Source organism: Syzygium oleosum, unplaced genomic scaffold (genome assembly GCF_021117445.2).
Source record: "Syzygium oleosum isolate NSW1041296 unplaced genomic scaffold, Sole_v2.1 Sole_v2.38, whole genome shotgun sequence".
Lineage (NCBI taxonomy): Eukaryota > Viridiplantae > Streptophyta > Magnoliopsida > Myrtales > Myrtaceae > Syzygium > Syzygium oleosum.
This window is the reverse complement of record NW_026607522.1, coordinates 1,259,989-1,283,893: the sequence shown is the minus strand read 5'-3', so window position 1 is coordinate 1,283,893 and position 23,905 is coordinate 1,259,989. Positions and strand designations below refer to the sequence as shown.

Genomic DNA, 23,905 nt, shown 5'->3' with positions numbered 1-23,905 from the left:
AGCCTCTCTTAGACTCTTTAGCCTCTCGACTTTCCCCAGCAGTGCCCTTGATTTCTCTTTTTTTGGAGTCTTGCTGACGCCGTCTCATCTCATTTCTCTCTCTTGGTCTTGCCGACGCCGTCTCCTGTCCTCCTCCCTTGATCTCGCCGGTTGTGGCCTTGCCTTTGTTGGTCAGCCGTCGATCAGCCCACGATTACCCAGGTTCGTTCTTTCTTATAGCAACTAATCAGAGAGCCTTTCTGAAGATGAATAGCCTGATGAAACAAAGAATGCTTAGGGAAACTATTAACGTGTTCTATTTGGATTTAGAGATATGACTTACATGGGTGTAAACATGGCCCTCAAGATTTACATGTTCAGGCTATTTAGCCTTCTCCAAATTGGGCACATAAGAACATATAACATGTCCCGATTTCCAAAATTCTAAATAGAATTAAAAAAAGAAGATTAGCCAACTTCAAGAGCTGTTTTACCTTTCACATATGAAAATTTAAAGTTGAAAAGCATCCTCATCTGCTTGCTTTTATTATCCCACCGCAAATTGGTACTTCAGTACCAATATATAATTTCTTTTTTGCACACACAGGGTTTCATACTACTTCATTCACAATTTATACTTCATAAACTTTTTCTCCTGTTTTTCATTCGCTCAAAAGCAGAGATTCATGAACATAATTTTTTTTACCATGTGTAAATTTATTTTTACCATGTGAAGTTAAATGCTGAAGTTTCCCAGATAGCTATAACAATTTTCTGTCTTCTCAAGATCCATATCCCGATACACTTACTACTTGATGTTTTTACTAAACAATTTGGGCATGCATGTGAACGAAACTACGAAATGGGCATCATCAGAAAAAAGCTGGGCTCGTTGCTCTTTAACCCCCTTCAGGAGAAATTTTCATTTGCATCTGCTGAGAAAAAGGAAGCTTTAAATTTCACTTTTTAGACCACGTGGACAGGTTAACCATTGTTTGCCAATACCTAAAATTATTCTTATTAAACAGAGTCGGCGGTAATTACTTTTTTAAGGCAAAAACTTACTCGTCCCACGAATAAGTTACAAACCTCAAGTAAATTTTTAGTCTTATACATTAATATTTACTATTACATTACAGAAAGCATCAGTTTTGTTCAAACTTGTCTTTTTTTCCTTTTAATAAGGGACGATAAGAATCGACATAGAAAGATTGCCTTTTTATATGAAACGTTCCTAATCATGTAAACAAGTTAGTAATTATTTATAGATTGGAAGTTGAATTTCTTTTAAAAAGTTACTGATCACATCAAAAAATTGCTAGCTACGTACATACTTACAAGTCACATGATTGCTTTCAAAAATCCTAACAAAGCAAGGGGGGTTAGAAAGAATCGGAATGACATATAATTGAATTGGCATCCATAAAAATGCTGAACATGCAACTGTCGTGATTAGGATCGCTAAAAACGTTCAACTCCTGCTATCCTTATTAAGGATCTCAAGCATCTTGCCAAATGTTTAGTGAAATCTTTATTCTCATGTTAGGACTTGTGCTATTACTTATAGATTGGGACCTAATTTGTCCGCCAACGGAAGTGAAAAATTGTGGCTTTGCTTCACCAACAGGTTATCTTACACTTTCTGTTCGCGGTAAAGTGGAAAAGTAGGAAATTTTTACATTTTATTTTTGTTTATTCTAATGTTGTCTCAGTCTACATTTTACATAATATTGTCTTCAAACATATGGAATTTTCACAACGCGTAAACATTGATATGTAATTTGAATTATAACTTTTTATATTTGAATAACATTTTGAATTTTAATAGGAAAGCACAAAGTTATTTTTGCTTTTTAAAAAGCCTCTGATCATTGTGATTACCTGGTTTTGTTCTATTATGTGTCATTTACGAAACCAAACTAAAAAGAAGTTAAGTAGAATGGAGCTTAATGGTTGAACCACATCATCACTCAATTACCTCCCATTTCCCTTAATGTTAATTAGACATATTACTCAACGATATTGTAGAAAAAAACTTAATCATCTCATATAATCTAATATAATGTTTCTAGAGTAATGTATGAATATGAACTCGCATTACTTATTAAATTGGATGGAATCTTATATGACATAGGATGTTTTGGAATCAGTGTTTGTCAGTTAAATATTTTCTATTATCTACTATTATTGTACACTTATATTATCTCAAGGACAAACTATTCTACATCATCTGAGAAGACTGTAGCCTTGGAACGACAGGACTGATATCTTCTCATCCCCAGAAAGACAGACAAAAAGAGATAGATAGAACAGATATGGCAGAAGCTGTAATCATCATTGCAGAAGCTGTAATCACCATTGCCGAAAGCATCCTTTCTACGCTGATTACTCAAGCACAAGAAAAGGTCGGAAAGTTAGGGGGCCTCAAGCATGAACTCGAGGTGCTCAGGGGCACTATCTCCACGCTTCGTGCTGTACTGGACCATGCAGAAGAGCAATACCACCAGAGTACCCAAATCAAAGATTGGGTTGAGAAACTGAAAGATGCTTTCTACGACGCGCAGGACGTGCTTGAAGAATTTAATATAGAAGCTATCAAACAAGAACTAAGGGGCCACAATGAAATGATCAAGGAGGTAAGGACATTTTTCTCAAGTTCAAACAAGCTTGCCTTTGAACTGAAGATGAGTAGAAAAGTAAGAGCAGTGAGGAAGAGAATGGAAGCCATTAAGGCTGAAAAGAAATTCCACTTGGACGAGCGACTTGTGGATTTACGAGCAGAGAGAGAGCGGAGGAAGAGAGAAGAGACGCATTCGTTTATACGTGAGGAAGACATTATTGGGAGAGATGATGATAAAAAGAAGGTCATGGAATTCTTAATGGATTTGGATGTGAAAGAGGATGTTTCCATACTTCCAATAGTTGGTATTGGTGGGCTTGGAAAAACGGCTCTTGCTCAATTTGTATATAATGATGAGATGGTTAGTGAACATTTTGACTTGAAAATGTGGGTTTGTGTCTCTAATGACTTGGACAGGAAAAAAATAGTGAAAAATATCATAGCTTGTGCAAAGAAGGAGGAACCAAACGACAGTGCGATGGAACGGTTGCAAAGTGAATTGAGGATAGCAATTGATGGAAGGAGATATCTCTTAATTTTAGATGATTTGTGGGATACAAAACCAGAAACATGGCTCAGCTTAAGAACATTATTGGTGGGAGGTGCTAGAGGAAGCAAGATCCTTATAACTACACGCCTTCCTTTGGTTGCGAAGATCACCTGCACTGCTCCGCCTCTTCTTCTAGGGGACTTATCTGAAAGTGAATCTCTTGATCTGTTAATGCAAATGGCTGGTCGAAAAGAAGAGGGAAAACGAGATCCTGACATGCTAGCTATCGGCAAAGAGATAGTTAGAAAGTGCTCTGGGGTTCCATTGGTTGTTCGAACTATTGGGAGGTTACTATTCCTTAAGGAAACTAAACGTGAATGGTTACATTTCAAAGATTATGGGCTCCCAGAAGTGTCTCAAAGGGAAGACCACATAATATCTGTTCTTAGACTAAGTTATGACCATCTTCCTTCACATTTGAAACAATGTTTCGCCATCTGCTCTTTGTTTCCCAAAGATTATGAGATAAAGAAGCAGACTTTGGTTGATCTTTGGATAGCAGAAGGATTTATCCAACCATCACATAGAAGCCAGAATTTAGAAGACATTGCTCATGGATATTTCATGGATCTACTCTGGAGTAACTTCTTCCAAGATTTTCAAAGAGATCCAATTACGAATGCGGAGACTTGCAAGATGCATGATTTGATGCATGATCTAGCCTGCTTGGTTGCAGGGACTGAGTGTTGGGTGGCATGGGATTACATGAAACCCATACTTGAAAGAACTCGTCATATATCTCATAATTTAACTTCCAATTTGTTGGGTAAACTTCCAATCTCACACTTGAAAGCAAGTGCATTGAGAACATTTATGTCTACTACTGGAAATTGGAAATTGATACAAAGAGAACCAATGAGTGAAGTAGATCTACACCAACTCATTCAAAATTTCAAGAGATTGCGCATCTTGGATCTACATGCCACAAATGTCGAGAAGGTGCCAAGGTCCATTTATAAGTTGAAGCATCTCACGTATCTCGATCTCTCACACAATACAAAACTCAAAATGCTTCCTAACTCCATTATGAGATTGCAGAATTTGCAGACACTTAATCTCTCTGGTTGCCTTGGCCTTAAAGAATTGCCAAGCGGTATAAGTAAGTTAGTTAGCCTTCGAAATCTAGACATAGACCATTGTTTGAATCTTAGTTATATGCCATGTGGACTAAGGCAATTGAGTTCTCTACATAGGCTAACACGCTTCATTTTGCCCCAGAAAAATGCTCTTGCTAAGAATTATTGCAGACTTGGGGAACTAAATGAGCTTAATAACATCCGGGGAAGCCTTAGCATTGAAAATTTGGGACACATAACAGATGCGAAAACAGAATCCAGGGTTGCGAACTTGATAGAGAAGCATTCTCTGGATTCTTTGGCACTTCAATGGGGCAATTTCGATACTGATGATGCAGTAATTGGGAATAGAGATGAAGCGCTATTAGATGGACTAAGGCCGCACTCAAATTTACAGAAGTTGACGATCAATGGATATAATGGCGAGAGCTTTCCAAGGTGGATGATGGGTAGCCTTGTGTCTTCATTGCCAAATTTAGTTGGGTTACGCTTGTGGAATTGCGGAAGATGTAAACATCTCCCTCCACTGGGCCAACTACCTCACCTCAAGACATTAGAGATTTATTGGCTGACTGAATTGGAATACATCGAGTCAGACCATCCATCCAGTTTAACAGCATCATTTCCTAGTCTATTGACATTACGTATCGAATACTGTGAAAAATTGAAAGCCATGCCACCAACTCCATGTCTTGAGGAGTTAAAGCTGCTAAAGGCCAACCAAGCATTGATAAATCAGAAATTTGGCCCTAGTAAGTTGAAGCGTCTAGAAATCACGGAGATGAAGTTTCTAGAATATTTGCCTGAGGAGTGTTGGAAAAGTCTTTCTTCACTTGAATTTCTTCGCATCAAATATTGTCCTCGATTAACTTCACTCTCACTAGGTATGCAACATCTATCGAACCTTGTGGATCTCTCTATTCGGTCTTGTGAGGAGCTCGATTTATCCAAGGACAAAACCGGCAAAATCTTAGATTTCCAAGGACTTAAGAGTCTCCGGTCCGTGGAAATCATTCACCTTCCCAAACTAGCATCTCTCCCACAGTGGCTTCTACAACTCAGCAATCTTGAACGTCTCGAAATTTCCAGTTGCGTCAACTTGAAGGCGTTACCTGAGCATATGAAGGCCCTTCAGTCACTTCAACGGCTTAGAATCTTCCGGTGCGAAGGCTTGCAATCCTTAGTCACCTAACAATCGAAGGTTGCCCCACATAACTATCAAGCCCTCCCACTTTTCTTTCCGGAGGTATGAGGACCTTTTTTCCCAGATTTTGCATGAATAATTTTTCGAATTGTGTATCAATACTTGATTTGATTTGGCGGAATGGACTGATCGGTGAAAGGTTTGGACATATCCTTGGATGCAGGTATATACAGGGTGTGGAAACATCGCTTTATTCCCAAAGGTGCAAGAAAAATGATGAAAATTCATACTCCTTATCCAACTTCGAGCTCATTGAATTGGGCTCATGACTCATACTGTAGATATAGTGTGCAATCTACTTATTTGATTTCACAAGGAGCAAAATGCATGCACAGTCCAATGATTCTGGAAAACTCTCATAGATGAAGTGATTAAATATTCCTCTGGAGAATGGCTTCTGGTTTGCTTCCCTTAAAAATTAACTTTTACCTCAATGTGTTCCAATAGAATTGAAAGTTCTACCATAGATCTGCGTAGCAAATCAAGGGTATGACTGGCGCCAATAAAATGACGTAGCATTTTTCTTCTCACATGCTACATGCTATTAATGTATTAATTCCTAAAATCAAGCGATTCTTGACCTATTGAGCAACCGTCTGAACTTCCAAAGTTGAATTACTATGGATCAAGTACTGGTGAAGCTCTTGGGGAGGATAGTGAAGTGATCTTATTGTTAGCAGTTGACAACAACATTGTGTAAACTCTAACCTGCAAATTTTTTTGTATTATAGTAGAGTTCTAAAGTCTCTCTGTGAAGAGTTTGAAGGGAAATGCAATGGTTGAGAGAGAGAGAGAGAGAGAGAGAGAGAGAGAGAGAGAGAGAGAGAGAGAGAGAGGAAATGCACATTCTTGGTTAGCTGTTTAGCCATTCTACAGACGTTCTCAGGTAAATCCTTTGCTAATTTTGAGCACCATCTTAAGCAATTGAGTAAATGTTTGACATTAAAAGAGGTCTTATGACAGTTGGACTGGGAGTCTAATCTATGACTTCTCCATTTTGATCACTGCAAGGTTGTCCTGCTCATTTTTTTTGGTTGACAATTGATATGTTCCTCTTTGTGACAACAATGTTTGCAAAAGAAATGTGCTTGTATGAGGTAGGATTAATGAACGAAGTAGTAGTTTTTGTTGTCGTTTCTTTTTATAACTAAATCAATCATTACCAATTATAAGTCTATGCTGTGGACCTCATGTAGATTCGATCTCTCTTGTATCCACTATTGTTTGAGATTTTTCATGTTCTATGAATTCAATTGGTCATACTGATTATTGTTGTGTTCGGTAGTCTTGCTCTGCTATAGCTGTCACGCCCCGAACCATACGAGCGCGATAACACCCCGTCTTTGCCGTCCCAATATAATTTTGAACCCAGAAACTACGGCACACTACTCGAGCGCTTAAAAACGAATGCATGCAGAAGCGAAAACAACACCATGCAGAAAAGATACACAAGATGACGAAAGGAATTCATAACATAATCAAAGCCAGTCAAATACAAAAGCGTACGACTAAGAAAAATACAGCAACATAGGTTGACGGAGGGGGAGATGGTTACTAGTTCAAGACTACACTTGACACCTTACGAGGCTAGCAAAATAAAACAGATGCTACTAATGCATCCAGGCATTGAGCTCCTCTGGATCCTCCTCAGGGTCTTCCTCGGGATCTTCCTCAGGATCTTCCTCGACGGCAGCAGGCTCCATGATGAGTGTCCATGACGGGAACCGGCAGATGCGGCTGGCTCACCAGAGCGTAACAGGGAGGGTTGATCACCACACCATCCGGAGTCGGGGGTACGACCCGCCCTGGGTTAACGCAAGTTGGCACCCCAAAACCTTGCAGGGCCAACGTCAATTCCATCCTCACCTCGGTAGAACCACACTTCGTAGAAGTGCAACCTCAGATGCGGCTCCCCTTCATTAACCCATACTATAGTCCCTTTCTTGTTATATGTCCTACCCTCGACCGGGGGGTACTCAGTTTCCACTGTGTCAAAATCCAGCGGCACTCCAAAACATATGGGCGGTGTCACGTCCCGACTCGGAATCACAGTCGATACTTAGTGACCGAACATGACCCGAACAGACCCGTGACTCGCAGAAATATATTAGTTCGTCCTGTTTATTTTGAACAATCAAATGCGCACGTGGAAGCAAATAAACGATAAACGAGACAAACAGGAGTGAGATAAACAAACCACGTACGTTATATTTACACGATACGTGCTTATTTCATCGAGCCCTTCTTTAAGGCCCTTACAAACCACGCATATATTTTACATGCCCATTCCAAGGGCACTTCCGACACAAGCCACCATCAAACAAACAAAACTTGGCTTGGGTTCCTAGCTTCGCTATAGCTTCTCGTTCCTCTCGCTCCTCCCGCTCCTCGTCCGGCTAGCCATCTCATGCTTCACCCCCGGTTTGCCCTGGAGCAGACCCGCCCGATCCTCTAAATGGCCCGTTGAACTCGCGAAGGGGTCCAACCCATTCTCCGTGTGCTAAGCGGTACCACGCCTCATACAAGTGAGGGACTAACTCATCACGGCCTTCGTCGACCATCACATAGGTTGTATTTCCACTGGGTTTCCAAACCGGGTTGGAGGAGATGCCATATCACGGACCTGAAAAGAGGAAAAACAACGGGAGTGAGTCGGGGAGACTCAGTAAGGAAAAACTCTAATATCAAGCGAGGACGAGACAATCATCATTCACACAAGTCGACTCTTACCATACCAGTACCGATGGCAATTCAAATAGCAAAGTCATGCTACGAAACTAACAAAAACAAACATCAAACGTGAGTATCAAACGTGAACATCGTTAGTCGAGAAAGAACGAACAACCATGAAACCAAGAAACGAGCCAAACAACCCATGTTACAACGTATCGCAACTTACTTTCCCGATATTAGGGAATTCACTTACTCAACAACTAACAAAACTAGAGAACGGGCTAGAGACAGGTGAGCTCGGGAAATCTTCGGGCTTCCTCCTTGCTTGGCCGAGCAAACCTAGGCCTACAAATGCCAAACCGTGGGCTCTTGGGTGGAAACGAGGAGAGACACGGGTCGGTTCGGGACTTTTTGGGCATGAGCTTCTCGGGCCAAAAGGTGAGAAAAACAAGAAACAAAAGGGAGAGGAAGATGATGGTGAAGTTGGCGTGAGAGGAGAGAAGGGAGGGTGTCTTGCTATTTATAAAAGGCTTGGAAAACCCTAGAAAACCCTAGAATTAAGCCAATAATGGAGGTGCTCTAAGTCAAATGTTATGATGGCATGCATTAAATGTCATTAATGACTAAGGCCAAAGGAAAATGATGAAAGGCCAAGCTTATCTTCACCTCATTGGCCTCTCTCTCTCTCTCTCTCTCTCTCTCTCTCTCTCTCTCTCTCTCTCTCTCTCTCTCGGCTTCTCTTTCTCTCCCTCTCTCTCTCCCCCCTTGGTCGAATGGCCTTTTTCGGCTTTTCCTTGGCTTGGCCAATTATTGGCCTTGCCTTGGGCTCCATTATTGGTGGCCAATGAGTCACCAAGGTGCCTTAAATGAGCCATAATTGAGGGACACAACTCAGCTTGCAACAATAATGGAAGGTGGACACCTCATGGAGGGCCAATTATGAAGGCTTAATGGCAATAATTGCACCTCTTGACCAAGTCAACTCTTTTTATCTCTTTTCTTCAACCAAAATCGGAACCGTGGGAGGCCTACAAGCTGGTTGGTTCCACTCAAAAATCTCTCGAGCCAATCGGTTTACTTGAAATCGGCTAAACAGCGCTATAATCGCAACCCCGCATCATATTAATTCTCAACATTTCCGAGGGTTTTATCGCGATAAATAATTCTAATAATCCCATTTAAAATGAGGTTTAGTGTGGAAAAGCCCCCACAAGTGACCAAATAGAACTACACAAAAATCTAAGCCTAACTAGGCTAATTTGGGCTTCTCGGGTGGCCTGGGTATGTAGCCAGGTCACTGGGCACATGGCCGGGCCTGACCGGGCAAATGGCCGGGTATGTCACCGGGCCACACGGGCACATGGCAGGGCGCGAGACCGGGCCGCACAGGTACTGTGCCGGGCCGCATGGGCGACGTGCCTAGTGCCTTACCAGCCGTATGGGCAACATGCCAAGCACCGCACTGGGTCATACGAGCGAAGGGTCAGTTCATGGCCAAACACGCGCAACGGCCCGTGAATGGCACGATGCATGACTCATGGCCATATTTCTTGGGTAGGGTACGGGATCGGAACTGGATCTTATAGGCACAAGGCCTGGCATAAGGGTCGGGCACAATGGCCGACACACGATTGGGCACGTAGCCAGTCCGTGGCCTAGCTGACGAGCACGATGGCTGGTCATGACCGGGCACATGGCCTTGGCCAGCGCGACTAGCAATTTTGCCTCGGCCGCGACCAAGCCACTAGGCACATGGCCTTGCACATGTCTCGTCCATGGCCTACCCAACTCAACGCAACGATCCGTGATCGATTCGTGACCAAGCCACGTTCGAGTATCAACGACCCATGGTTGACCCTCGGTTGTCATGTAGCCTCGTGGAATCCAGTACCTCGGGATTAACTCATGGTCACCCGGGACTAATGCATGGCCGTGCAGTATCACCCGCGACCGATACATGCCGACACCGGATTGATCCACAATTATCGCGGACCGTTCTACTAACGGCCCTTATGGTCGAAGGGTCATTCCACAGTCATATTACTCTAATCATTTGCGTAGTCAGAGGGTCATTCCACTGTCGATCCCTAGGCCAATTCATGGACAATGTTTCGATCGAACCATGACCAACCCTCAGTACACTCGTCCCGATCATACTGTCCTTTCCATTACCAACCCTCGACTTGAATTACCCGTTCATCCATTTATTATCAGCCCTCAGCTTCCCAGGCTAAAAATCGGGGATGTCACAATTCTCTCCCTTTAATAAAATTTCGTCCTCGAAATTTAAACACGTACCTGGTTCCTCGAACAAATGCGGATACTGCCGCTTCATGATTTCCTCACCTTCCCAGGTAGCTTCCTCTATGCCATGGTGTCGCCATAGGACCTTTACTACGAGAACAGTTTTATTTCTCAACACTTGCTCTTTACGATACACGATCCGTACAAGCTCCTCAACATAGGACACTCTGCTGTCCAATTCGACCTCGTCGAAATTCAGCACATGTGCTGGATCGGGTTCATACTTTCTGAACATGGATACATGAAACACGTCATGCACCTGAGTAAGTTTCGGTGGCAGCGCCAATCGATAAGCCAAATTCCCTATTCTTTCTAGAATTTCAAAAGGTCCTACGTACCTGGGGCTCAGCTTACCTTTCTTCCCAAAATGCAACACACCCCTTATGGGTGACACTTTGAGAAATACGTGGTCGCCTACTTGAAACTTTAGAGGCTTCCTACGTTTGTTAGCATAACTTTTCTATCGGCTTTGGGTGGTTCTCAATTTATCTCTAACCACTTGCACAACCTTATTGGTGAGTTGGACTAGCTCTGGACCCATGACCTTCTTTTCCCCGATCTCGTCCCAACATACTGGAGTTCTGCAAGCTCAACCGTATAATGCCTTAAATGGTGCTATCCCGATACTTTGCTGGTAACTATTGTAATATGCAAATTCAATGAGATGCAAATGTTCATCCCAACTCCCCTTGAAATCCATGACGCATGCTCGCAACATATCCTCAAGGGTCTGGATAGTTCTTTTTGTTTGGCCATCCATCTGCGGATGATAAGCTGTACTGTATTGCAACTTCGTTCCCATAGTAGTTTGGAGACTCTGTCAGAAAGTTGCAGTAAACTTTGGATCTCGATCAGATATGATCATTACTGGGACTCCGTGTAGTTGTACAATATGATGAACATATAACTCGGCATAACCTTCCAATGGAACACTAGAAGAAAATGGGCTGATTTTATCAGTCGTTCAACAATTATGCATATGGAATCATTTCCTCTTTGACTTCTCGGCAATCCCATTACGAAATCCATTGTAATGTGTTCCCACTTTCATTCAGGAATTTCCAAAGGTTGCAGTAATCTACCAAGCTTGCAATGTTGAGCCTTGATTTGCTAACACGTCAAGCATTTAGCCACATGTTTGGCTATGTCCGTCTTCATGCCATTCCACTAGAAATGTTGTCGCAAATTCTGGTACATTTTGGTACAGCCTGAATGAATACTATAATTGCTCTTGTGAGCTTCTGTCAAGATTTCTTCCTTGAGTTATTCATCCTTCGGCACGCATAGGCGCCCATTAAACTTCAAGATTCCATCATCAGTCATATGAAAATTGGATTTCTTCTTTTTTGCTAACTCCTCCAAACTTTCTGAATCTATGGGTCTGTTTGCTATAATGTCTTGATTTTTAATATGATGTCCGGTTCGATTCTGAGAGCAGCTAATAAATTCTAATGATGTCCAACTTCCAACTTAAAGTCCAAATCCCGAGCTTCCTCAAGTAAGGTCCATTCCTTGACCATCAAATGGACGACGGCTGATTTTCGACTAAGAGCATCGGCAACTTTATTTGCTTTGCTAGGATGGTACAATATCTCGTAGTCGTAGTCCTTAAGAAGTTCCATCCAGCGTTGTTGCCTCATATTCAGCTCCTTCAGGGAAAATAAATATTTTAAACTCTAATGATCCATATAGATAACAAATTGCTCCCCATATAAGTAGTGTCGCCAAATTTTCAAGGCAAACACGATTACAGCAAGTTCCAGATCATGAGTTAGATAATTCAATTCGTATGGCCTCAATTGTCTCGAGACATAAGCCACCACTTTGCCACCCTGCATCAATACACAGCCTAGCCCTTTGTGAGAAGCATCGTTGTATATTTCAAACCCTCATGGTCCTTTAGATATAGTCAGAATAGGAGCAATCGTTAGTCTTCGTTTCAATTCTTCGAAGCTTCGCTCACATTTGTCAGTCCATTCGAACTTCATTTCCTTCTTTAGCAATCGCGTTAAGGGAATAGCAATGCTAGAGAATCATTCCACGAACCTTCTATAGTATCTTGCCAAACCCAAGAAATTTCAAACTTTAGTGACGGTCGTTGGTCTTGGCCAATTAATTACCGCTTCAATTTTGGATGGATCCATTGATATGCCGTCTCTCGAGATCACGTGGCCGAGAAACACCATGCGAGATAGCCAGAACTCGTACTTGCTGAATTTTGCATAAAGTGCGTGTTCCCTGAGCATCTGAAGCACAAATCTTAGATGTTGTTCATATTCAGCCGAATTCTTCGAGTATACCAGGATGCCATCAATAAAGACTATGACGAAACGATCCAAGTATGGCTTGAACACTCAGTTCATCAGGTCCGTAAAGGCAGCTGGAGCATTTGTCAAACTGAATGGCATAACTGTGAAATTCATAATGGCCATATCGGGTTCGGAACGCCATCTTCGGAATATCCTCCTTCTTGATTCTTAGCTGATGATATCCCGACCTTAAATCGATCTTGGAAAACACGGATGCTCCTTGGAGTTGATCATATAAATCATCGATTCTTGGCAGTGGGTACTTATTTTTTATAGTAACCCAATTTAGCTACCGATAGTCGATACAAGGTCGTAATGATCCGTCTTTCTTTTTCACGAACAATATGGGTGCACCCCAAGGAGATGCATTTGGACGGATGAAGCCCTTATCGAGTAACTCTTGTAGTTGCACTTTGTGTTCTTTCAACTCGATCAAAGCCATCACGTAGGGAGCTTTGGAAATAGGCTCCGTTCCAGGAACTACTTCAATAGCAAATTCTACTTCCCATTCCGGAGGTAGATCTGGTAATTCCTGTGGAAAAACATCCGGAAATTCTTGTACCACTAGGATATCTTCTAGTTTTGGTTCGTCTTCCTTTACTGTATTTTCTATTGTTGCCAGAAATCCTTAACAACCTTTCTGCAATAGTCGGGTTGCTTCTAAAGTAGAAATCAGAGGAGTAGAAAGTCCTCCTCCATTTCTCACAAATATATAGCAGGGGCAATAAGGGGGATGAAAGTGAATCACCTTGCTATAACGGTCTATATTGGCTCGCTGTTTACTAAGCCAATCCATACCAATGATAACATCAAAATCATACATGGCCAGTACTACTATATTTATAATATCCACCCATCCACCTATAATTATCTTACACCCTTGACATCCTAGGGTAGTCTGCACTTTATTTTTCATCGGAGTAGAAACAATAAGTGCATTTTCTAACGGTTTCATCTCAATTTTGGCCAGACGTACAAATTGGCTAGATACGAATGAATGTGTAGCTCCAGTATCAATTAATGTATATGCAACACGGTTATTTAGGAAAATCGTACCTGTGATCACTGCGTCGGAGTTATTAGCATCCTCTTGAGTAAGTGCATATATTCGTCCTTGTGCCCAAGGACGATTGTCGTTGTTAACACAAGGTTGAACTCCCGTTGATGCTTTCGCCTGTCTTTGCTGTGAAGGTATATTCTGTCGTCGTTGTGACCTTGTTGGCCACACCCGAAGCATGCTCCCGTACGAATTGGGCACGGGGCATCACCATGTTGTCTTCCACAAACAGAATAAGTATTACCAGGAACATTAGCTGTCTGCTGGAAATTCTGCTTCTTGTTGGAAACAAAGGGACGTTTTCCCCTTGTCACTAGCCTCTTGCCCGAACATTGATCCATTCGGGGAGTAGAATAATAAGGTCTTGTCGAAGTCGCCCTCTCCAGCAAATCTTTCTCGATCAGTTGAGCTCGTTCATATAATTCGTTATAATCTTTCAAGTTCAGAGGTACTAACTGACTCCGGATGTCAGGTTTGAGACCATCACGGAATCGCTTTGCCCTGTCGATAGGATTTTCAATAAGTCCAGGGGCGTATCTTGACAATTGAGCGAACCTTGCTTCATATTGGTCCACCGTCATATTTTTCTGCTGGAGTTGTAGAAATTCTTTCATCTTCCGATTACGAGCACACTCGGAAAAATACTTCCCGTTGAATGCCTCAACAAAAGCATTCCAATTCACAGTAGCATTTTCTGGGAACACGGTTTCCTTAGTCGCCTTCCACCAATAGCTGGCGTTTCCTTGCAGTTGATAGGTTGCTAAGGTGACTTTATCTTCCTTGGAACATCACAGAAGTTCAAATGCTTTCTGTAACTCATCGATCTAGGATTCCACCTCTTTAGGATCTTCGATTCTAGCAAATTTCGGGGGTCGCAGCTTTAGGAACTGCTCGACCAATCCATGCATTGTACGGTCACCATTCCCATTTCCATTTGCCGCTGCATTCTCATCAATAGGCAGCCGTTGCTGTACTTGTTGTTGCACTTGTTGTCCCAGCAAATCTCCTACGGTCACAAGAGCCTACAGAATTCTGTCTATTCGGGGATCTTGCTTCGATTTTCCTTTTGAGGTCGCGATCGGGTCCTAAGCACTCATACTGTCGTTGGTAATCTACTAAGGCTTTCTACAATGCAAGAACATGTCAGCAATCAAAAACTTAACAATTAAAGGCCTACTTACCATAATCAGGTACACAGACACATAGTCACATGCACGGGGTGTTTCCTGGCTAACTACCCCAACTTCCACGCACCTTATCACTCCAGGCCTTCATTTTCGCTTGGCTTTCAGAACCGTTTTCCACATTTCGGTGCACAGTTCAGAAATTCTCGTTCTTTAACCATCCTAGAAGCTTGCCAGGAGCCACTCAATGATCAGGCCCTTCGCCCCGGCGCCACTTCTTTTCAGAAGCCGCTCAATGATTAGGTGGTATATATACCCCGGCGCCACTTCTTCCCAGAGGCTGCACAATGATTAGACTACCTGCCTCAGTGCCACCTCGGTCAGAAGCCACACAATGATCGGGTATTATTGCCTCGACGCCACTTCCATAGAGGCCACACAATATTCAGGCATTCATGACCCCGGCGCCACCTCCTAAGAGGTCGCTCAATGTTCAGGTCGTATGGCCCCGGCACCACTCCCCGCCCTCGTCGGATCGTCCAATCGCAAGTTACCACGAACTACACCTACTGGAGGGAAAACCTGCTCTGATACCAAAACAAACGATACCCCACACTATCACGTCCCGACTCGGAATCACGATCAATACTTAGCGATCGAACATGACCCGAACGGACCCGTGACTCGCGGAAATATATTAGTTCGTCCCATTTATTTTAAACAATCAAATGCGCATGCGGAAGCAAATAAACGATAAATGAGACAAAGAGGATTGAGATAAACAAACCACGCACGTTATATTTACACGATACGTGCTTATTTCATTGAGCCCTTCTTTACGGGCCCTTACAAGCCACGCATATATTTTATATGCCCATTCCAAGGGCGTTTCCGACACAAGCCACTATCAAATAAACAAAACTTGGCTTGGGTTCCTAGCTTCAATATAGCTTCTCGTTCCTCCCGCTCCTCTAGCTCCTCGTCCGGCTGGCCATCTCACGCTCCACCCCTGGTTTGCCCCAAAGCCGACCCGCCCGGTCCTCTAAATGGCCCGTTGAACTCGCGAAGGGGTCTAACCCGTTCTCTATGCGCTAGGTGGTACCACGCCTCATACGGCTGAGGGACTAACTCATCACGGCCATCGTCGACCATCACATAGGTTGTGATTCGACGGTATGCACGGTTCTCTCGGGCGTCGATCATAGTGAGGAGTTCGGCTCGCATTTCCACTGGGTTTCCGAACCGGGTTAGAAGAGATGCCATATCATGGACCTGAAAAGGGCAAAAACAACGAGAGTGAGTCGAGGAGACTCAGTAAGTAAAAACTCTAATATCAAGCGAGGACGAGACAATCGTCGTTCACACAAGTCGACTCTTACCATACCGGCACCAATGGCAATTCAAATAGCAAAGTCATGCTACGAAACCAACAAAAACAAACATCAAACGTGAGTATCATACGTGAACATCGTTAGTTGAGAAAGAACGAACAACCATGAAACCAAGAAATGAGCCAAACAACCTATGTTATAACGTATCGCAACTTTCTTTCCCGATATTAGGGAATTCACTTACTCAATAACTAACAAAACTAGAGAACGGGCTAGAGACGGGTGAGCTCGGGAAATCTTCGGGCTTCCTCCTCTTTTGGCCAAGCAAACCTAGGCCTACAAAAGCCAAACCGTGGGCTCTTGGGTGGAAACGAGGAGAAATAGGGGCCGGTTCAGGACTTTTTGGGCGTGAGCTTCTCGGGCCAAAAGGTGAGAAAAACAAGAAACAAAAGGGAGAGGAAGATGATGGTGAAGTTGGCGTGAGAAGAGAGAAGGGGTGTCACGCCCCGAACCCCAACGGACTCGCGACACCCCTTCGCTGGTCGTATTGAACGCGACGTCCCAGGACGCGTCGCCGACCCAAAAGAAATACTCACATGAGTAAGCAAGCGGAAGCAGACTTAAAACAACTCAGACAATAAAATATGACAAAGGGATAACAATAACGCAAACCAATAACATCCTAAAAATAGAAGACCGTCACTTACAACATTCAGTCGTACAATTCTGGCATTAGGTTCCTAGGGTTAGATCCACCATAATCATCAAAAGGGGCAAGTGGTCGGGTAGGTTAGCCTAGCTATACAAAAAAGGGTCCACCAACTCCATGGGCTCCTCTTCGGGATCTTGCTCCATCGGTTCTTCCTCGGGATCCCAAAACGCTGTGACGGACCATTCATGGTCGGAGTCTGGGGTCTGAAATGGTTATATAATAACCATGAGAACGAGTCTCAATAAGCAACACCCTAAATCCTACCTCGGCCAATGCGTACCCAGACAAGTCTTACCCAAACACCTAATAGAGCAACCACACGACTTAGGCCCTCGGGCCCAAATCAAACATATGTTGACCCTGCAGGTTAGGCACATAATAATACTGGCACTGAGCCCAACAATGGTACATACACACATATCAATTGGCCACGAACACATGCCATGCACATGCTTGTACTCGATAATGCACTCTTGCACACGTGACATCACTATGCATATGCTCATGTTCCTTTCTGCACACAATGCACACGTGCCAACTTTCCATTTATTCACCGACCCGCGTAAAACGCATCAGGTCCGACCCGCGTAAAACGCATCAGGTCTATCACATACAACACTTCTTGACCCGCGTAAAACGCATCAGGCGCAACACCGATCTCCTTATACGGATCAAAACCCAAGTAAAACGCATCAGGCTGGCCGTCTTTCGGCAATCCAGGCATCGTCCCACGTAAGACGCATCAGGACGGGTTCGACACCCCGCGTAAGATGCATCAGGGTTTTATGTGATCACACGTACTCATACTACCAATTATTATCTGAACCTGCGTAAGACACATCAGGGCAATTTAGGTGATCACATGCTCATGCCATTCGTGCACACTCACATAATGCACATGTTATGCCAATGCTCGATATACAAATCCATGGACATAACGTCCACACTTGGCATCCACAATTTCCACACTCAATTAATGCCACAACATGCTCAATCATTGACCCACCAACATTAGCCACTAATATGCACCCAAAACCATCCCAATTCCAAACCACGAGCTCACCAATCCGACATTCAAGTCGGCCACAATCAATCGTCAATTTCACCCACACATGCCATAGAAATCCGGTCCTTTAACTCACCATAATTAGCCCACTATCAACTAAATCCGTCAAAACTCCACGATAACACCGAATAATTCTCGAGAGAGAGAAAAACCGAGAATATACAAAATCGGGTCCAAACTGGCAAGTTGCGCAGTGACAGAAATCCATTTGAAATAAATAGTAAATAAACTCTAAAAATTATGAAATTTGGATATGTTGCATAAAACATCTTGATAAACATTTTCCGTGAAGAACTCGAAACCCAGTTCCAACCGTAAACACCTCGTTTTGACACTAAAAGCCGGACAGAACCCGGTTCGCTCGGACAGCCCCTCAGACCATCAAAAATACAACTCATTCAGTACCCAAATCACTTTGGAAATCTCTGAAATTTTTATATGTCATAGAAACAAGTGTTTTTAACAATTTTTGTCAATGAATTTTGTTGAAATAAGGTCTGGAAAATTTTATAAAATTTCGGAAAGACAAGAAGGTCGGGTGAACAGTAAATCGAGCAGTTTTGTGACGGTCCGAAAACCGACTTCCGAATGACCCCAAAAAAATTCCAAAAATTCTGAATTTAAAGTATGTTATACTTAAAGATGTTGGGAACAAATTCCATGAAGAACACTTCCTCAGATTCGGCCCACAATGATCTCCAAAAAAATAATAAAGCACAGAGGTACTGTAACAACCAGAAATCCAAGAATCATAAAACTTGCACCATTAAGCAAATCAAGCTTATACAACCACAAAACCAACCATCCACAGCCCCTAATCCATCCCTAGATATGCCATTAGTAACTCACTAGCCTAACCAAAGATTAGGAAGTCACTTACAAGAGAGCCTAAGCAAGACAACCTAGCAAGGGAGAAAACAAGAGCCTTGGCACGGCAACGGCTACTCCGGCAAAGCAACGGCGAGGGCGGACAGCGGATGGCAGCTCAGGTGGTCGGTGATGGTGTGAGGGTGATCGTGGGTGGTGGTGATGGTGAGGGGTGGAGCTGGCCTCGGCTAGGAGAGGAAGAAGCCGAGCGAAAGCAGAAGACAGAAGAAGAGACAGCAGAAGCAGTGAAGGGGCAGAAGCAGCAGCAACGTGATCAGCAGCAACCCAGAAGAAAAGAAGAAAAAGATGAAGAGAGGGAAGAGAAGGAGGAGGGGGAAATGATGAGGAGTGGGTGAGTTGGTGGGGATGGTCAGCAGCAACGTGGGGGTGGAGAGGGAGTCAGCAAAAGCAGCAGAGGTCAGCAGAAGCAACAACAGAAACAAAAGCAGAAATAACGTGGGGCAGCATGGGGTGTTCGGCGGGGGAGGAGGAGAGGAGAGAGATAGAGAAGAGTACACACTAGGCACCTAACACACTCAAGTGTGATCCGAGGGCCACAAATTCATCTTGTTGGGCAAGCTAGCATCCAAGGGTTCACATTAAATCTTACAAACCAAATAAAGAAAAGGCTAAAATGCATAGACTTAAATAAAGAGGGAGGTGTACTGGTCTAAATCCGCACCCGATCCAAATTTCATTTTCTGATAAACCCGGCCAATCTCGAGGCTGGCCACAATAATATCGACACCGTCCAATTAAATTCGTCATGAAATTCTGAGAAATTCGACACCAGAGTTCGGGCTCTAAATAACGGCCAAATTCGATCGAATGCGATTCTAGCAAAATCTCTAATTTAAAAAGAATAACCCAGGAGTGATCAGTTCCGGGCGAGATTTTATTATAAGTGCACTGACGAAATACCTATTTTATAAATCCCAAAAATGAGCCGAAATTCGGAATGTCACAAGGGGGTGTCTTGCTATTTATAAAAGGCTTGGAAAACCCTAGAAAACCCTAGAATTAAGCCAATAATGGAGGTGCTCTAAGTCAAATGTTATGATGACATGCATTAAATGTCATTAATGACTAAGGCCAAAGGAAAACGATGAAAGGTCAAGCTTATCTTCACCTCATTAGCCTTCTCTCTCTCTCCCCCTCAGCTTCTCTTTCTCTCCCTCTCTCTCTCCCCCCTTGGCCGAATGGCCTTCTTCGGCCCTTCCTTGGCTTGGCCAATTATTGGCCTTGCCTTGGGCTCCATTATTGGTGGGCAATGAGTTACCAAGGTGCGTTAAATGAGCCATAATTGAGGGGCACGACTTAGCTTGCAACAATAATGGAAGGGGGACACCTCATGGGGGTCCAATTATGAAGGCTTAATGGCAATAATTGCACCTCTTGACCAAGTCAACTCTTTTTGTCTCTTTTCTTCAACCAAAATCTGAACCGTGGGAGGCCTACAAGCTAGTTGGTTCCACTCAAAAACCTCTCGGGCCAATCGGTTTACCCGAAATCGGCTAAACGGTGTTATAATCGCAACCACGCATCATATTAATTCTCAACATTTCCGAGGATTTTCTCGCGATAAATAATTCTAATAATCCCATTTAAAATGAGGTTTAGTGTGAAAAAGCCCCCACAAGTGACCAAATAGAACTACACAAAAATCTAAGCCTAACTAGGCCGATTTGGGCTTCTCGGGTGGCCTGGGCACGTAGCCGGGTCACCGGGCACATGGCCAGGCTTGACCGGGTAAATGGTCGGGTACGTCGCCGGGCTACACGGGCACATGGCCGAGCACGAGACCGGGCCACACGGGCGCTGCGCCGGGCCACACGGGCAACATGCAGAGCGGCTTGCCTGGCCGCACAGGCGACGTGCCTAGTGCCTTGCCGACCATATGGGCAACGTGCCGAGCACCGCGCCGGGTCATACGAGCGAAGGGTCAGTTCATGGCCAAACACGCGCAGCGGCCCTTGAATGGCACGATGCATGACTCATGGCCATATTTCTTGGGCACGGGACGGGATCGGAACTGGATCTTATGGGCACAATGCCTGGCACAAGGGTCGAGCACAATGGCCGGCACATGACCGGGCATGTAGCCGGTCCGTGGCCTGGCTGACGGGCACGATGGCCAGTCATGACCGACCACATGGCCTTGGCCGACGTGATTGGCAATTTTGCCCGGGCCATGACCAAGCCACTAGGTACATGGCTTGGCACATGTCTCGTCCATGGCCTACCCAACTCAACGCAACGATCCGTGGCCGATTTGTAATCGAGCCACGTTCGAGTATCAACAACCCATGGTCGACCCTCGATTGTCATGTAGCCTCGTGGAATCCAGTACCCCGGGATTAACTCATGGTTATCCGAGACTAATGCATGGTCGTGCGGTATCACCCACAATCGACACATGCCAACACCGAACTTACCCACAATTATCCCGGACCATTCCACTAACGGCCCTTATGGTCGAAGGGTCATTCCACAGTCATATTACTCTAATCATTTGCGTAGTCAGGGGGTCATTCCACTGTCGATCCCTAAGCCAATTCATGGACAATCTTTCGATCGAACCATGACCAATCCTCGGTACACTCGTCCCGATCATACTATCCATTCCATTACCGACCCTCAACTTGAATTACCCGCTCATCCATTTATTACTAGCCCTCGGCTTCCTAGGCCCGAAATCGGAGATGTCACAGGCAGCATGCCTAAGGTCTAGGGTCTGAAAAAGGTAAATCCCACGACGGGGTGAGAACGAATCTTAGTAAGCCAAACCTAAACTTACACTAGGGCAAAAGCATGTCCAAACACTTCAATCATGCAATTCTATCTATGAACCTCGGTACGGCTAGAGAATTAGTAAAACCACGGCACATCATCAATTATCTCGACTCAAGTACAAAGCAGTCTCCAATTCACAACCGCACGCATCAAGGCAAGGCTTCGTACTAAAGGCATAAAAATCAATTCTACAACTCCCACGTGGCACAATCCCTCAAGTTCTCAAATCACGCTATCCAACCCTCACTACACGCCTTAGTGCTCGGGCCATAGCATACTAGTCACAATACAATAGACAGGACCCCCCGCATTCTCACGGCTCACGGGCTATTCCACTGTCCAGATTCCCCGCATATATATGGCTCACGGATCACACCAATCACAATGTAATAGACAGGACCCCAGCATTCACACGGCTCACGGGCTATTCTACTATCCGGATCCCCCGCATATATACGGCTCACGGATCACTCCACTATCCAGACCCCCCACATATATACGGCTCATGGGTCATTCTCAACAAGTAGACGTGACTCATTAATATACGAATTCCCCATGCACTCACATAGAGCCGAGATCCTTATGATCCAACTTCGGCACTTAACAATCAATCACCAAAAGCCCAAACAACCACATGGCATTCAACTCAGTCCCCAAATCACCATAGAACACTCATGTTCAAGCACCAAACTCATTACCAAGGGCAGCAAGCATTCGGCTCCCAAGGAAAAAGGGAAGACCGAATTTAACAAAATTCGGATAAAACTGGGTTGACGCGCCGTTCTGGGATTCCCTTAAAAAAATGGTAATTCAACTCCAAAAATTCTAAAATTCGGATATGTCCTAGAGAACATCCTGATGAACATTTTCCATGAAGGACACAAAACCCATTTCCAATGGTAAGCACCTCTTTTTTCCACCAAAATCCAGACAGAAAACAATCCATTCTGACAAGCCATCCGACCCCCAAAATACGTTTCAATCAGTACCCAAACCTCTTTAGAAAGATTTGAAAGTTTTATATGTCATACCCACGGATGTTTTAAACAAGTTTTATGAAGGAAATATTTCGAAATTAGCTCTGGAAAAATTTATAAAAATTCGAACAGCCCCGAAGGTCGGAGGAACAGTGTTTCCGGCAGAATATTTTTGGTCCAAAGATGGACTTCCGAATGGCCCCAAATGACTTCCAAAAATTCCCAAATTAAATTATGTTGTACTACAAGATGTTTTGAGCAAATTCCATGAAGGAAAAAACCACAGATTCGGCTCACACAGGTCTCGGGAAAATAGCAAAACTCGGTGACACAGAGGGGCGAAATCCAGGAACACATCCAACAACACCCAACACACAAACCAACATTTCCAGCCACCTAATCAACTATCCACAGCCATGAAATAGCCTCTAAATCACCTTATTTCACCATCTAAACATGTCTAAAAGTTGCCTAAAGTCCTAACATGAGTTTAGGGAAGACTTACCAAAAGTCTAAGCAAGGAAAAATCCACAAAACTCCTCCTAGGGCTCACGGCAAGGGCTGGTTCCGGCGGCGGCAAGGGCTGGTCGGCGGCAGCAAAGTGGAGCAAGAGGGAGGAGAGGGGGAGAATGGCGTGAGAGAGAGGGAGTGAGAGGGAGAGTGAATGAGAGAGAGAGAGAGAGGTCTAGCAATTGGTGAAGCTTCCTCAAGAAGCTTGGTGTCTTGGAAAAGCAAGCTAGGAAGCTAGAGGGGATGGCTTGAATGACACCTTGATGGAGAGGTGGAAAGACAAGAAGAGAGAGAGTGAGGTGATGGTGGCTAGAAAGTCAAGGGGGAGGGCCCACAAAATCTTAAACTTGTCTTCTTATCCACAAATGCACATTAAGAATAAAGTGCACACTAATCTAGGTTAAGAGGGGGAGGGAGAGACCAAATTTAAATACTATACAGGCCTAATGATGAGTATTAAATTGGGTACCAAGGAAATATCCGATTCGCACACTTAATCTCCGATTCCGATTAATCTCGAGACGATTGCTAAATTAAACTAACCGCGATGAGACGACGTCCAAAATATTTCGTCGTTGGAATTTTGAGATAATTGACGTCCTATTTCGAAGTCCAATTCGTGACCAAAGTTCGTGAATAGTAATTTCAGGGCATCTCGAACTAACGGGTGGCTTTTAAGGGTTTTACGCGTATCGACCCGCGATTAAAATTTACGTTTAAGAACTAATCAAATCGTGGTGACTTAGTTGTCAT

The 23,905-nt window shown here is 43.9% G+C and overlaps 2 protein-coding genes across 2 annotated transcripts; both read left to right on the top strand.

The window, feature by feature from the left end:
- Positions 1-2,294: 2,294 nt before the first annotated feature.
- LOC130135838 (putative disease resistance protein RGA4) lies at positions 2,295-4,252 on the top strand. The gene is made up of 2 exons (XM_056305640.1): positions 2,295-4,096; positions 4,231-4,252. The coding sequence occupies exons 1-2, from the start codon at positions 2,295-2,297 to the stop codon at positions 4,250-4,252; spliced, it is 1,824 nt and encodes a 607-aa protein (XP_056161615.1).
- A 52-nt stretch (positions 4,253-4,304) lies between these two features.
- Positions 4,305-5,417, top strand: LOC115693017 (disease resistance protein RGA2-like). The gene is made up of 2 exons (XM_056305639.1): positions 4,305-4,749; positions 4,966-5,417. Exons 1-2 carry the CDS (start codon positions 4,305-4,307, stop codon positions 5,415-5,417), a joined length of 897 nt encoding a protein of 298 aa, XP_056161614.1.
- Positions 5,418-23,905: the final 18,488 nt, after the last annotated feature.

Coding starts and splice junctions, on each gene's coding strand:
- LOC130135838 (XM_056305640.1), top strand. CDS start 2,295: ATGGCAGAAGCTGTAATCATCATTGCAGAAGCTGTAATCACCATTGCC. Junction 4,097..4,230: donor AATGTCGAGAAGGTGCCAAG/GTCCATTTATAA, acceptor TTGGCCTTAAAG/AATTGCCAAGCGGTATAAGT.
- LOC115693017 (XM_056305639.1), top strand. CDS start 4,305: ATGCCATGTGGACTAAGGCAATTGAGTTCTCTACATAGGCTAACACGC. Junction 4,750..4,965: donor AAGATGTAAACATCTCCCTC/CACTGGGCCAAC, acceptor TGATAAATCAGA/AATTTGGCCCTAGTAAGTTG.